Source organism: Catharus ustulatus, chromosome 1, assembly GCF_009819885.2.
Source record: "Catharus ustulatus isolate bCatUst1 chromosome 1, bCatUst1.pri.v2, whole genome shotgun sequence".
In the NCBI taxonomy this organism is placed as follows: Eukaryota; Metazoa; Chordata; class Aves; order Passeriformes; family Turdidae; genus Catharus; species Catharus ustulatus.
The window spans coordinates 44,272,845-44,287,237 of record NC_046221.1 but is presented as its reverse complement, the minus strand read 5'-3'; the positions used below and the strand labels follow the sequence as shown (position 1 = coordinate 44,287,237).

The window sequence follows — 14,393 nt, the reverse complement described above, 5'->3', positions numbered from 1 at the left end:
TCCCCAGACTTATGCAGTAGGCAGGAGACTGATGTTGCCTCATTTTGCCCTGGAGGAGACATGTGCCAGGTTAAGTACCTACAAGTGCACACGCAGATTCTGAGATCTGAAGCACCTACAGTTTTGGAGTTTTGGAACATTGGTAATTTTTACCATGTTTTGAACATTCAGAGCACAGCTCCAAGTGTAACGAGGAGTGTTCAGCACTTGCCATTTTAAAAGCACCCCAGGAATGCGGGCATTATTCAAAATATCTGTGCAGAATAAATCCTTCGGTGGAAAAAACAGCAAGTACAGCCACCCCACCATGCATAAAGGAGCTGAGTTACAGTTGCACAAGCACTCATGTTGTTGCATTTCGCGGTAGCTCAGTGGTTGGCCGGAGACAGTGGTTGTGGGGCTGAGCACAGCAGCGTGGGTGCTCGCAGTGTGCCGCAGGTCAGCCGGAGGCAGCGGGAGCGCATCCTTGGTGCAGCTGTGCTGGTGCTGCCATGCTTAGTCACATCCTCTCTGCAGCTTGTAATCACAGAATCCTTATCGCCACCACGCTGTAACCGAGCCAGCCTCAGGGTCATTAAGGTTGGAAAAGACCTCTGCTGACCTCACCATTGCTTCGGAGTGGTCGGATGATTTATGCAGCGATACATACCATGGGAGTGTTTGGCTTGTGACACTGACCCGGTCAGCAGGGCTTTTGGTAGCTGCCATGGGAATGCAGTGGAACACCACTCAGGAGACCAGAAACAGGGCTGTTTCAGAGGCCAGTGTTCTCTTTTTCCTTACAAACTTTTCTGCCCACTGCCACTTACAGGCTCTGTGCTTCCTGTTCACCTCTATGAATTCCTGGGCTTCCCATTGAAAACCCACCCAGGCCCGTGAGGATTTGCTTTCCTTTGCACGGTGCACGCCAATGCAAATCTAAGGCCTTTTATTAACACAGACCAGCTCACGTATCTCCCATGCCTTGGCTGGACATACAGATAGACAATTCCTTGGGATAAGCTTGGAAGAGTAACGTGAACCTCATTGCAAACCCACAGATCCAGGGTAACAGGACAGTGGGTGAAGGGGAACCTCCGCAAAGCTTTGCACTGTCACAGGGTGATTCTGTCTGTATTCGGACAGCCCAACAGCCCACACGTGGGTGGCTCCCACGGAACCCAGCGCAGGGGGTACCGTGCGCTCAGCACAGCGGGTGCTGCCGAGATTCCGGCCCAGTTCTGGAAAGAGGGATGAGAAGCGGCGAGGCGAGACACGGTCTCGCTGACAGCGCCTTCATGCGTGGGGCTTTCCTTTTTCTTTTTTTAATTTTTTTTTTTTCTCTCCTCTCCCTCAACTTGCCAGGAGACGTCGAGTCAATTGTCTGCGGCGAATTCCAGCGGGGCCGGTGCCGGGAGCGGCGCGCGGGTCGCGAGGCGCGGCGCGGGGGGCGGGAGGGGCGGGGCGCGGGGCGGCGCGAGGCGCGGGGGACGCGGGCGGGAGGCGGCGGCGGCGGCGGGGTCGGCGATGGCTTTCGAGGCGCTGGCGGAGGCGGCGGAGCGATGGTGCGCTCGCACGCCCTTCCAGCTCATCGCCGCCGAGGAGACGGAGCGGCGCATGGACTTCTACGCCGAGCCCGGCGTCTCCTTCTACGTGCTGTGCCCGGAGGCCGCCTGCGGCGACAATTTCGTGAGTGCCCCGTGCGGAGATCGGGGGTCACGGGCGTGCGGGCACCCCCGCGCGTGGGCGTGGGCGCGCGGGAGCCCTCGCGCCGCCCCGGGACGCTCCGTCCGTGCGGATCCCCGGAGCCCGCGGGGAGCCCCGAGGGGGGAGCGCCGGGGGGCAGAGGACGGGGCCGTGCCCGGGGAGGGAGGGATGCGGTGATGGAGGGCGGTGGGGCCGGGGGGATCCTCCCACAATCTGCAAAATGGAGTCCGCCGCCGGTGGGGGGCGGCCCCGCGGGCAGGGCTGCGGGCAGGGACACCCCACCCCCCCTTTCCCCATCACCCGGCCCGGGGCGGCTGCGGGCGGGCGGGAGGAGCGGTGCGGGCCCCCCCGCCTGCCCCGCGCCCCGCGGGGCTGCAGCTGCCGCTCCCCCCGCGGCCCCTCCATCCTCCCGGGGTGCCGGGGCTGGGGCACGGCGCGAGGACGGGCGGGCTGGCAGGGCTGTCACGGCAAATGGAGAATGGGCAGGAATAAAATGGAGTCAGGATGACAGGAGGGCCGCGCCCCCCCCGCCGCTCCCCCGGGCCCGCCGCGGGATCCGTGCAGGTGCCGGCCGGGCGCCCCCGCCCCGCCGTCCCCTCGCGGAGTTCAGCGCCCACTTTGTGCAAAAAAGGCTCCAGCATCACAACCCCTGTCTTTGGGAAGGGTCGTGGTGCTTTTCCCCTCGGCCAGACCCTCCCGGTGGTGAGCAGAAGTGCAGGGAAGTGTCACGGAAAAGCGGCACCTCGCCACGGGGTTTGTAAGCTGCCAAGTGCCAGTTAACTTCAATGAAAGGATTTTGGTTTGCTTATTTTAGCGAAACAGCTCCTAGCACTGACATTGTAGGAACGTTGTAGGTTCTTCCTTTCACGGAGCAAGTTTCATCCCTCCACTTGCTTGACAAATGTTCGCTAATTCCCTTTCCAACAGGTAAGTGCAGAGTAAGCCCATTTGACAGATGGGTCCATGGAAACAAAGAGCAGTGGAGTGACTTCTCCAGGACCACAGATCCCAGCGAGCAGGACATTTATTTATTTATTTTGTCGAGTAGATTGTGATGCTGAATTATGAAAAAAGTTATCGGGAGTTTAGTTATGCATCTGTCCAGGGATTTGTGAGACCTTCAAATGTAGCAGTGGGGTATCTCAGGGTGTGGGTTCTCTCAGTTCTCTACGGGAATAGCTCTGCACATCTGTCTTCCCAGCACCTCTGAGCCTGCCAGACCCCAGTGCTCATTCCTCTCCTGTGTATGCCTGTGCCCAGAAAGGGCTGTGCCTGCTGCTCTCCTAAACAGGAATATGTATGAATCCAGTGCAGCACTAGGCTAAAACTGTGGTTGGACACTAATGATATTGGAAATTGCAAAGAAAGTCCACTTATTTTTCTTAGACATCTGTTGTTTCTTTATACACTGCTCAATAATTGTGTGAACTCTTTCTTTCATACAAAGTCTAGTCAACTTAAAAAAAAATCTTAAGCAGCTTCAGACCCTATTCCAATGCTGCCTTTTTTTTTTTTTAAATCACAGTCAAATTTTCCTTTTTTTTTTTTTTTTTGAAAATATTTTCATGCCAAGGTTGGTGTGGGAAGAACTCCTTGCCCAGAGTCACCACTAATAAAATGGAGTGAAGGGCCAACTCCTATCAAATCTGGAACATAAGCAGTGGAAAACTAGAAGTGATGTTTTCTTCTGTCTTTTTTAACCTTATTAGTTGAGGCACTTTTTGTAATGATAATACTTTTAAGACAGGCAGATAGGTCTCATTCTTAATTCTTTTTCTTAAAGAGATGGTGTTTCTTTAATGTGATTGAGACCCACTAATGATTAGATTCTCCAGCATCCTGTTTCCTTCTAGTGCACTTTGGAACTTAATTTCTGCTTCCAGCTTGATTATCTTGGATTTTTGCATTCACTCTGCCTTTTTTTAATGTTCCACATTATAACTATGCTTTCCATGTGCAATTACAGGCTAAAGTTTATTTTAAGGAGATTTAATACAAGCCAAGGGACTGATTATCATTTGCACTTTAAGCTTTGTTGCATGGCTCCTTTAGCACAGTGTGGAGTGTGAAAGTGAGTACATATAAACAGAATTCACAGTGACACACTTCACAGCCTTCTTGCACCCTATGCCTCTTATAAAGGAGCCTCACATTTAATAAGCATCTGATGCCTGGTATTCTTATTCTTTCTTTAGGTCGTCATTTCATAATGATGCGACTGAAAAAAACTCTGTAGGAGGTGCCAGAGAATGCCATGATAACCCACTTGTAAGGAGGAAATGATGAGCATGATGAACTTAAAGGAAAGAGGAGAGGAGAAAAATGTGTAAAGGTTGCCAAGATGAAATCTGCGGGAGAAAACCACTGAATTTTTTTTAACATCAGAGATCCCAGATCACAATATCTGATACTTCTTATTTCCTGAAAACGTATCTTTAGGCTAGGCTTTTAACATGCTAGGGATACAGGAGACCCATGTAGATGCTTATTGGCATTTTCAGTACCACCTGGACACTGAAACCCCAAATCAGCATTTTAGATAGCTGAACAATGTATAATTCAGCTCCTGATGCTCCTGAGGTCCTTGAGAAATTGATTGGACTTGTGTAGCCATAATCAAGGAGAGTGAGGGTTGTGATGCTATTCCTTACAGTCTGTCATTTGTTTTGTCACCATCTTATTGCTGGTATTCAAAGTAATTGATAAAATAAATAAAAATATGATGCCATCTTTCTGCAAGATTTCCTGAAAATTTCAGAACAGAATGAGTGGGTCTGAATATTTTATGCAAGTCAAATTATCCCCATAAATGAAAAGTTTTGCTGTTATGCACAACAAGTGGGTTGCTTAGAAAAAGGTGGGCCAGCAAGTGATTCTGTCATCCAGCTATACTGAGTCATCTAAAGGTGTGAGGGAAAGCAAGCCCCTCCAGATGCAGCACTATTGATTTCCTCAGCTATGTGCTGTGTGTAGATGCTGAACTAAATAATTCAACCAAGATCTTATGTTGGCTGAGGTGGCTGTGTGCTTTTGTACTGACACAAAGCAGCAGTTTTGCCCAGCAAAACTGGGCAAGCTTGAAAAACACATATTCTGATGATGAGGTTAGTATGTTTAAATTGCGCAGCTACAGCCAAACACTGTGGTCCACCAGTTTGCCAGCAGCCACCTTCTCCTACTGCAGAGATTCTCAGGCATCTGGTTTTCCAGGAAAAGCATCTCCTTATACATAGCCTTACTGAACTTTCTAGGTAGGAGCTAAATCCTGAAATTATGTTTGTTTTTATTTTGCAAGGCTGAAATTCCTATTGCAGGTTCCTCTGAAGATGGGTGAGTCAGTGCTGAGACAGTTCCTGTGCTGCCTGGGTGCAGCACTGAGCCACCACCGAGAGCTGTAGATGCAGCTGAACCTACAGGCATTACAATCCTCGTCTTTTTATAGTTGAGGTTTTGAGGGAAAAGATTAAATCAACCCATTTTCAAATGATATGTATGCAGTAATGGCACATGAAACTTAGTCTTGTGTTTGTTGCTACAGTCAATATTTTAAATCCTCTGCAAATGGGGAGATTTTTGGAATTGTTACTTGCTAATTGTCCTGTTATGCTATGCAGAAAAATCTCCTCAAAAACTCAGTGATCAGATTATTCTCTTAATTTTTTCCCTTGTTCTAGATCATCTTATTCTGTCTACTGCTGATAAATTCACACTGGTGTCTAAAATACGATGCAGCATGAAAAAAGATTGTAAAAACACAATAGGATAACATGGGGTTAACTTTCCCTGGGGAATGAACCAGTTATGATTTATTAAAGGGCAGGGCCTGATTTTCATTTATGTGGAAGCTCCTGTGAATAGCTCTGATAGTCAGAAGAAGCCACAATTTAAACAGGAATGAGGATCTCAGCAGTCATAATTGTTTTATATATATAAACAATTGCAACAGGTTTATCATGAGCCAGAAATGGCCAAGCTGCAACATTCAGCTCTGAAAGTTTAGGAGTAACTAAACAGTTATTGCTAACCCCAAGTATGAGGACCAAACCTCCAAAACCTTCTGCAAAGGCTGTTTTTAATATGTGATTTGGAAGCGTTCATTTGATATTTTGAAGAGGGCTCATTTGCATTCACTTCATGTATGTTCTGCCTTTTTAGGCCATAGAAATCACAAAGTGCAGAATTTTTTTCTGCTTTTTTTTTATAAATAGAAGCTGAGATGTAGTTGTTTATTTATAGGATTATAAGGCCCATGACTCTTAAGATGGCATGAAGTATCATGAGACTTGTGGTATGTGCGTTTGAGAGTTGGCAAGACTGTAAAGAACTTATCTTTATTGCCAGAATGGTTAAGACATAATTCTGGTTATATGGAAAGTGCAGAACCTACTCAGTAATGCAGGGCTCTTTTCATAACAGAACATTTCATTATGTTTATGCTTGTAAAGTGCAACAAGCAGCAAAGAAAATGTAGGTCAAGTGAGGTTCATAGCAAAGCAGTTACAGGTTTTATCTTAAAGGTGCAGTTCAGGTGATGTTATGTACTGTTTTCTTTTGTTAAGTGCGAAACTGCATCTTTGGCAGGTACTCAACACTGAAGAGGAGAGAAACATGCAAGCCTTATGCTAAGGATTGAAACATCTGTCATTTTGAGTCTTTCCCTGAATGTTAGCTAAGCTTTGGAGAGATCCTTCTCTTTCCTTGTTTAAGCATAACCTGCTGTTTATAGCAAGTAAAAAGGCACTTTGGGGAAAAGAGCTGCTGTGCAAAATGAGAGGTACAAGAGTCTCATACCAATTTGGCACTATTGCACTTCTCTGTGTGGCAGGCTACCCAAGAGTCCCATGCACAAAGTGTTCAAACAGAAGGTGTTTAAGATAATGCATTAACTTGTGCCTTGGGCACAGGAAGCATTGTTGCGTGGGTCCTCCCTCCATCATTTGCCAGCTCTGTTTCAGACAACATCCTAGCACCAGAAGAAACATCAGTTTTGAGAGAGGCTTCACAGCGTAAGGCTAGAGAACCAGCATCTCCAGAGCAAGAGTGAGACACAAGGATCTCACATGGGTTTAAATGTGCCTGCCTGGGAAGAAAAGATTGGGTTCCAGGAGGAGTAAATCTCTTAGCAGGGTGGGAAGCTTGAAATGTCAGGATGCTATGAGTGCCCAAACGTCTCTCCTTGGCTCTGTGTCTAGCCTGCAGGCAGATTTTGCATCTTTTCTTCTGCGTTGTCGAGAGAATTACACATCAAGTTCCACCTCCAGGGTCGCATCATATTTGCAGTAATGCCAGGAAGACAAGGAGATGCTTTAGCTTTTCCTGAGGGCTTCACTGCAGCAGATGCAGAAAAAGAGAAAACCCAACATGACTTCCAGGTCTGAGCAGGGCTGATGTAGAAAAGCACCTTCATAGGTAAATGTCCGTGTGCCAAATGCATGCACACTTCATGGCTGGTGCAATGAGGCATTTTCACTTCTGGATTGATTTCCCAGTTTTCTGATGCATCATGTTAATAAAATCCAGGTTCCTCCTCAGAAACATGGCTCATGAGAGAGCCTGCAATGCCTGTCCCCAGGGCGGGTCTGAACTGCAGGAGGCTCAGTGTACTTTGGCAGATGTTTACAGCATGTCACCTTATAAAATCACATGGAAAGGTTGGCGTGAATTCCTGTTAATGCCTTTCCTTTCTTGTGTTGCTGTTGGCTTTCAGCATGTGTGGAGCGAAAGTGAGGACTGCTTACCTTTTCTGCAGCTCGCACAGGACTACATCTCCTCCTGTGGGAAAAAAACGCTCCATGAAATATTGGAAAAAGTCTTCAAATCCTTCAGACCCGTAAGTGGTTTTCTTTTCCTTCTAAACATTGACAGTTACATGTGACTTTTACTAGGACAGCACTGCATAGAGAAAGGTGTTTTTTCTTCTCCAGAGATTTACATCTCCAGTTAGCTGCCTGAGTACGGGAGTGTTAGCACAAAAGCTACCCTCAACCAATTGGAAATTGTTTCCTGGAAGTCAACTGCCTTTTTTTTTATTTCCATCTCTGTGTTTGAGAGGATGAGATACCCATGCGGGGTGGGAGGTCAACTGGTGTGTCAGCCAGTGGCAGAGGGCAGGGACTCATATCCTGCTGATGCAGTGCTGACTCCGAGGAACGGGATACGAGTCAGCTCTGTGGGACTGTGGCAGAGTTGTTTCCTGGCTCTGTAATTGTGAGGTTTTGCAAGGATATGAACAGCAAGAGTGAACCTATGGGAAACTGGAAGTACGGTCTCTCTCCTCAGGGTGGCTTATTTTATGGTTGAGGTTTTTTTCCCCCCAAGTGATACAGATTTTCCTGTTAGGATGGTTGCCACTTGGTATTTGCAAATGCTGGTTTGGTCACTGCTTGAGAAGAAGTTGGAAGAAAAGCTGAGTTTTGTGGGGAGAGGGCCTGTATTTTTCTGTTTTTCTACTACTCAGCTTTCTTCATCCTTGTTTAACACTAAGATTTGTGCCAAAGCCAGGATTTCATCAGTGTGAGGTGTCTTAGGCTCGCCATTGCCCTTCATTTTTGCCAAATGCTTCCTTTACATAGCCTCTCCTTTTGAATGTTTGGGGCTGGCTAAGGGCTGGTGCAAAGCAGGGTGAAGGTTTGTAGCCAGAGCCATTCTCCCATGATGTCCATGAGAAAGTTCACTCATGGACGTTTTTATACTCAACTGAAAATGTAGACCTTTTTCCTCCTGTCTTTTTCTGTCTGACTAATTGAGAAGACTGGAAATGTATCCCAAGTATTTAGTGTGAAGGGGAGGGCCTGAAGCACCAGTATGAAAACACTGGCCCTCCCTGCGTTACACCCTTGCACAGATCACCACAGCTGGTCGACATAAAAGAGCATCATTTTAAAGAATCCTTTGAGAGGCTAGAAATAAATAGAACAGATGCACACTTTTCTTAGAAAGGGTTGGAAATCTGATCTGTCACTACAGCTGTTTGTAATTGTGAAAACATGCAAAAAATAGAAGCATGTTTCCCAGAACAGTATTGGACTCTAGGATCTTCATAGCTGTCTTCTGCTCAGGGAAGCTGTGCCTTTGATGAGAAACTTACACGAAGGAGGAGAAACTTTAACTAAGGAGGACTTCAAAAAGACTTAATTAAATTGGTGCAGATTACTTATTTCATTTAAACCACATTTATTCCAGCATAATTTAAGTTACTGAAAAATTTACTTCAGTCAAACCAAGTTGCGCTACTCTTCCAAATGAAAAGGTTCAAAGCAGGGGGAGCCATTATGTTCATGTAGCCTGAGCCCTTCATTAATACATCACATTTCACCTCAAGATTCCCACAGCCAACCATATAAATTGAGGTTGAAGTAGAATGTATCTTTTCCAAAGACACCCACTCTTGAAGTAGTCTTCAGGTGACTTAAAGGATACAACACTGTTGGGCGCTTTTTCTTCTCATGGCTAGTTACGATGCTGTGAATAACTCTTTTGTTTACAATCTGCATTTTTCTAGTTTTGCTTCCTAGCTGTTCAATTTCATTTTGCTTTTGTTTGCTCAAAAATGCTATCCTCAATTGCCAGAGACCTCTTGCATACTGTAATTGAGTACCTCTTATTTTCTCATGGTTGTACCACAGATACTAAGTTTCTCAGATTCTCTTTTGACCCAGTATTAAGAGATCTGCATCAGCCTAACAAAACTGGGTTTATCATTTGAGGTATGGCTGTGTGTAGACAAGTCTAATTAAGGAATGTATTGATATTTTTCCCTCATAGAAACTATTAAAAATAGCACATACATGGGAGAAAAGATTAAAAAAATTGAATGGTGCTACAATAGATGTATGGAAACAGTTATTTTGCACCCTCAGGCCTTTGCTGGAACAAAACCACTTTTCTTCAGCATTGGGAAATTATTTCCTTGTCATCACTTCGTACTGTCTCCTGTCCTTTCTCTGCTGGACCCGTTTTACTAGTGAGGCCACTTTGCTGTCAGCTTCAAGGCAACAGTGTATTTACAGGGCATTTCTTCTCTATCCCAGCAAATCAGCTGACAGAGACCAGTCTGGCAAGCTCCCATTTGAAAAATGGCAGTTGAGGAAAAACTGCAACTGAAGATCATATTGGGCTTTTCTGAAGTGTCTTGTGGCCCTGGCTCTCAGTCTGGGACACTGGGGATCAGGTTTTTAGCAGGTACTTGCTAAGCACCTTCTGAAAATCTTCTCCATTTTGGTATTCCTGGTAGACATCCATGATTATTAGACAGTTCTGAAATTCTTTGTTGGGGAAATACTTAAAAGAAAACAATGGCAGTGAATCTGCAGCTTTACGTGCCCATGTGGACAGCCTGAGCATTTGCCTTCCCATAACTGAGGGCTCCAAAACCAACTTTTTCCAGTAACTCAGCTCAGCCCTGCTCTGCACATTCATGATAACAACCCAGCCATATTTCCACAAGCTTGCCCTGAGGCTGTGGAGTGGGAAGGGACTGTCTTCTCATGCTGCTGGGCCCTGTGTTTTGGTGACAGTGAAAACATGAATGCCCAGCAGTTGGCATCCCTCTCAGTGAGAAACAGAGAATTCCTTCTGCTCACCAGTCTTCCCTGGGCACAGAAGGTCATGATGGTGATCTACATCTGCTCACTGTCCCTCACTCTTCTCAGGCATCTCTCTAATGTTTTATGGGCCTAAACACAGTGCCAAGCAAGATATTTAATTAAATGGGGCTTTTCAAAAGTGCTGGTTTGCCTGCAACAACTAAACCACACCTCTAAGTCCTGCTGTAGACAAGGTCAAAGTGTTTCTTTACTGAAGGTGGTGAGGGGCATGTTGTCTCTACCCATTACTAGCTTCCTGAGTCAGTTTCCACAAAACTTTGTAATTTGCCTTGTTATCCAATTCTTCAGGGAACATTCAGAAATGCCAGACACCGCAAAGGTACAGGATATCAACCAATAGCACTGAGAACAAATACTGTTATTTGCCTGAGAGCATCCCATCTCCTCCTGTACCTTGGTCTCTCTGGTGGCAGAGGTGCCATGATCTGGTGCTAGGAGGTTTCCATGCTGGTGCTTTTAAGCACATCTGCCTGGGCTCATAGTACTTCCTAAAGGGATTCAACAGAACTGTATTATCTCTAGTGTACCATCACACGAGTTGTTAAAGCTCAGTCTTGTATTTCGTTTATTTTTCAGTGTGCTTGTATGCAAGCTTGTAGTAGGAGATGGTGCCACTCTGCTTCCTTGAGTTAGTAACTGGGAGGTTATTTGTAATATCAGGGCACTTTAAAAAAGGGTCAAGAAAGACAAATAAAATAAATGCCTGAGGGACATCACAACTGGCAAGGTTTGCAGGAAACCAAGGCATGAGTCATACAATTTCATCAGCAAATTCCAGGGGTCTTTCACTGAGCTCATCTTCAGCCTGGAAAGCCTACATCTGAAATGGGGAGTCTGCAGTGTAAAAGCCATTTTTTCCATATGCACTGTATTCATGCATGTCCCAGTGACCTCTCCTTTACCTCCAGATGGGTACTTTGGCCAGCAGAAATAAATAGCTATAGTTCAGGCAATGCTGCTTGTTGTTATCCTCCCTCCTTCCCTCCTCACCATGCCCTTGACCTCCTCCTAACCATGCATCCCTGCTGGCAGTTTTGTTCCCCTTGGCTTTTCTGCTGATGGATCAGCTCTCTCTTTCTACAAGTTTTCTGGTTTCTGCCCTTTTTCTCCTTGTTTTCCTCTCCACTTAAGTCCTTTAAAGTCTGTTGTGTAGCTGATACTTTAATATATGAAGCAGCTATGTACTAGAAGCAGAAACTAGTGTGTGGGAAAGAAGACAAGGTGGGAGTCAATCTAGGATCAGCCCAGGCCATCTTCATCATCTTGCTTTGTCCTTACCTTTTGTACACCCTCCTTCTGTTTTGTCCCAATCTCTGTAGAGCTCCCTGCACTTTGGACCCTGATCCTCCCTCCTTGTGTTGAAGGTATGGACTGATTTGTCACTGCAGTCCAGAGAGCAGTAAAGGGTTAACAGCAGTGAGGGACCTCCATAATCCTGTAGGAAGCAACAAGATGTGATGCCTAAAGGCAAGACCTGCATGGTCAAGGTCCTTGCTGCCTTGGGGTCATAAAGTGTCTATGAGAGAATAAAACTGCATCTCCCTTGCAGGAGCCTCCCATCCCATCCCATCCCATCCCATCCCATCCCATCCCATCCCATCCCATCCCATCCCATCCCATCCCATCCCATCCCATCCCACCCTCGTTCTTCCTCTGTAAAACCATTAAAGTCTACAACATCACTCTGATTTACACTGCTGCCTCTGATTTATGCTGCTGCAGGGAAAGAGAAGCTGGATTTCCTGATGGCAAAGAGAGAGGGAGTGTGTGAAAAGCAGGATGTACTCCCCATCCTTTGGGATTGTGTATGTCTTTGGAGTTCTTGTGGCGCATGTTGTGTTTTCCGTGCTAATTTTGCAGTACAGTATCCCATAAAATGAAGATTCATGTGACTCATTTTCTTGCAAATCAAAGAGGAATTATGACCAGAGGTGGGGAAAAAAAATACAGTCAAAACTCTTTCTGCTGGGTGATACAAACAGGAGTACAACACTCACATTTAATTTGAATATACCAGATTAGTTTAGCAAAAATAATACTGGTGTATAAGAAAGTCTAGAAAGAGTCCTTGAATTTACCTTTTGAAGACAGAGTATTTTAATTTTAGCTTTACCACAAAATAAAACCCCGCATCTTGAAAATTAGCTGAGCAGTTCATGTTCAGTTAAGCATTTGATTTGAAAAATATGTATACATAGGAACAGTTACTTTGTTCTGCTCAGAAAACAAGAACGTTTTCCATCTGGGGTCTCTCCATAAGTAAGTATTTTTAAAATGCGAAGGAGGGGATTTAGTCAGCAAATTCTCCTTCCATTTCTCTGCTGAAGAAACCCTGTAACTAAAAATCTGATTTTCTCATAGTGAAAGTGGAGAATACAAGCTTCATTGCACCCAAAAACTGATTCTATGCCTTGTATTTATGTCCACTGAATATTTTTGAATGTCGATCACAGACTGAATTAGTTTAGGTCCCTGTAAATCTGCCTTGTTGCAGCCTTCTCATTTCCATGCTCTCACCTAAAGAATGTCACCCTCCTCACGAATTTTCTGGGCTTTGCCTCTTTCAAGAGCTAACAGCTGCATCACTCTCCAGAGAGGGTGTTACATGCATCTGTGCTGCTCTTCCAGCCCTGGCAAGCTAAATATCTGGTATTCTCAGTAATGTCCGGCCTATGATTTTGCTTTGTGGCTATTAATAGCTGTTAGTGTAGGATTCTAATACAAGATTTCCACAACAGATGCATTATTTTGACTGTTATTTGGTGTAGCTGTCTTCCTGACTACTGTTGGCTTGGCAACCTTTGGGGAGAGAAGTTCAAACATAGCTGTTTGCTCCTTTTCCTGTGGTGAAGAGGTGACATTGAGTGATTGGAGCTGTCAGGTGTAGGCATCCAAATATTGTCCAAGGAAGATGGGGTGGCAGTTCCTTGCAAGCCCAAATCTAATTTGCACAAGTTTAAAGGGACAATATTTCAGTGGAATACACAGTAATTCTTACTGCAAGGGCTGCACACAGTATGCAAGACTGCCTGCTGTGATGGAGCAAAGGGTTCAAGAGAAGCATTTGATATGGCAGGTTGTTGGGGATTTTAGGGACTCCTTGCCTACTTCTCACTAGCCAGTCCTTCATGAAGATGTTTTCTCGTTTGTCTTTTATACGACTGACAAAAAACAAACTTAAACCAAGACAGCTACTGCTACAGTATTATCATGGTTCTTTCAGAAGTTAAACCTCTGCCAAGTCTAAACACTCATCAATTCAAAATGTGACCTCAGGGAAGAATGTGAAGCTTTTTGCAAGTGCTTTGTTTTGGTTTTATTTATCTTCCGGTCTCTGAGCGCTTAATTTGGTGTGAGGATGCGTTTTCAAATCTTTCTTTATTCCAGGAGGGAAAGAAAGAGAGCCAAGATCATTATGCAGTTATTCCAGGGTTTGAGGTTTTTAAGAAGTGCATGTAGGATTTGTGCGAAGATTTGCAGCAAAACTGCACAAGTGGGTAATTCACTGTTACACAGTATTTTCTCTTCTTTGTAGTTACTTGGGCTTCCAGATGTTGATGATGATGCATTTGAAGAATATAACGCAGATGTGGAAGAAGAGGAACCAGAAGCCGATCACCAACAGATGGGTGTCAGTCAGCAGTGATTTTACGAGAAGCTGTAAAAAAATTCGGAAGCCTTTGGTACCAGGTGGGGTCAGGTGGTCCCACATTAGCCTGTTTTTTGAATTAGCACATCACAAGGGGATGTCTGGCTGCCAAGATAAAAGTTTTACAAAAAACGGTTTAAGAAAACAAAATAATAATAGTAATAATCCGTGATGAGCTTTGCTAAGAAGTGACCTGAATTTTGCTCCTGCTTCAGTGGGTTTTCTATGGAGTTGTCTTGGTAGCATTCTGCCGTTATCAGTCTAGAAGTAGTTTTGTCGCTGACTTGTCTCTTCGATTTGTGCTCGAGAGTAGTGTTTGCTGACATGAATGTAGAGTTCTGAGAATGTAGGAGGTGTGTGGGGAGAGTGCCGAGTCCTCACCTGTGACCTTTCCAAGGAAACCAGCGCAGAGAGCAAACACCACCTGCGCTTTTCTTTTTAGTTCAACAGCT

At 45.3% G+C, this 14,393-nt stretch overlaps 1 protein-coding gene across 1 annotated transcript; it reads left to right on the top strand.

Annotated features, from left to right (window-relative positions):
* The first annotated feature begins 1,447 nt into the window (after positions 1 to 1,447).
* On the top strand, positions 1,448 to 14,129 carry MTURN (maturin, neural progenitor differentiation regulator homolog). The gene is made up of 3 exons (XM_033057507.1): positions 1,448 to 1,668; positions 7,394 to 7,516; positions 13,828 to 14,129. Exons 1-3 carry the CDS (start codon positions 1,507 to 1,509, stop codon positions 13,936 to 13,938), a joined length of 396 nt encoding a protein of 131 aa, XP_032913398.1. The 5' UTR covers positions 1,448 to 1,506; the 3' UTR covers positions 13,939 to 14,129.
* Positions 14,130 to 14,393: the final 264 nt, after the last annotated feature.

What these genes read in the sequence shown, in the direction of transcription:
- MTURN (XM_033057507.1), top strand. Translation starts at nt 1,507, where the DNA reads ATGGCTTTCGAGGCGCTGGCGGAGGCGGCGGAGCGATGGTGCGCTCGC. An exon ending in CCGCCTGCGGCGACAATTTC is followed by an intron (nt 1,669 to 7,393) that starts GTGAGTGCCCCG and finishes GTTGGCTTTCAG; the next exon opens with CATGTGTGGAGCGAAAGTGA. An exon ending in TCTTCAAATCCTTCAGACCC is followed by an intron (nt 7,517 to 13,827) that starts GTAAGTGGTTTT and finishes TCTTCTTTGTAG; the next exon opens with TTACTTGGGCTTCCAGATGT.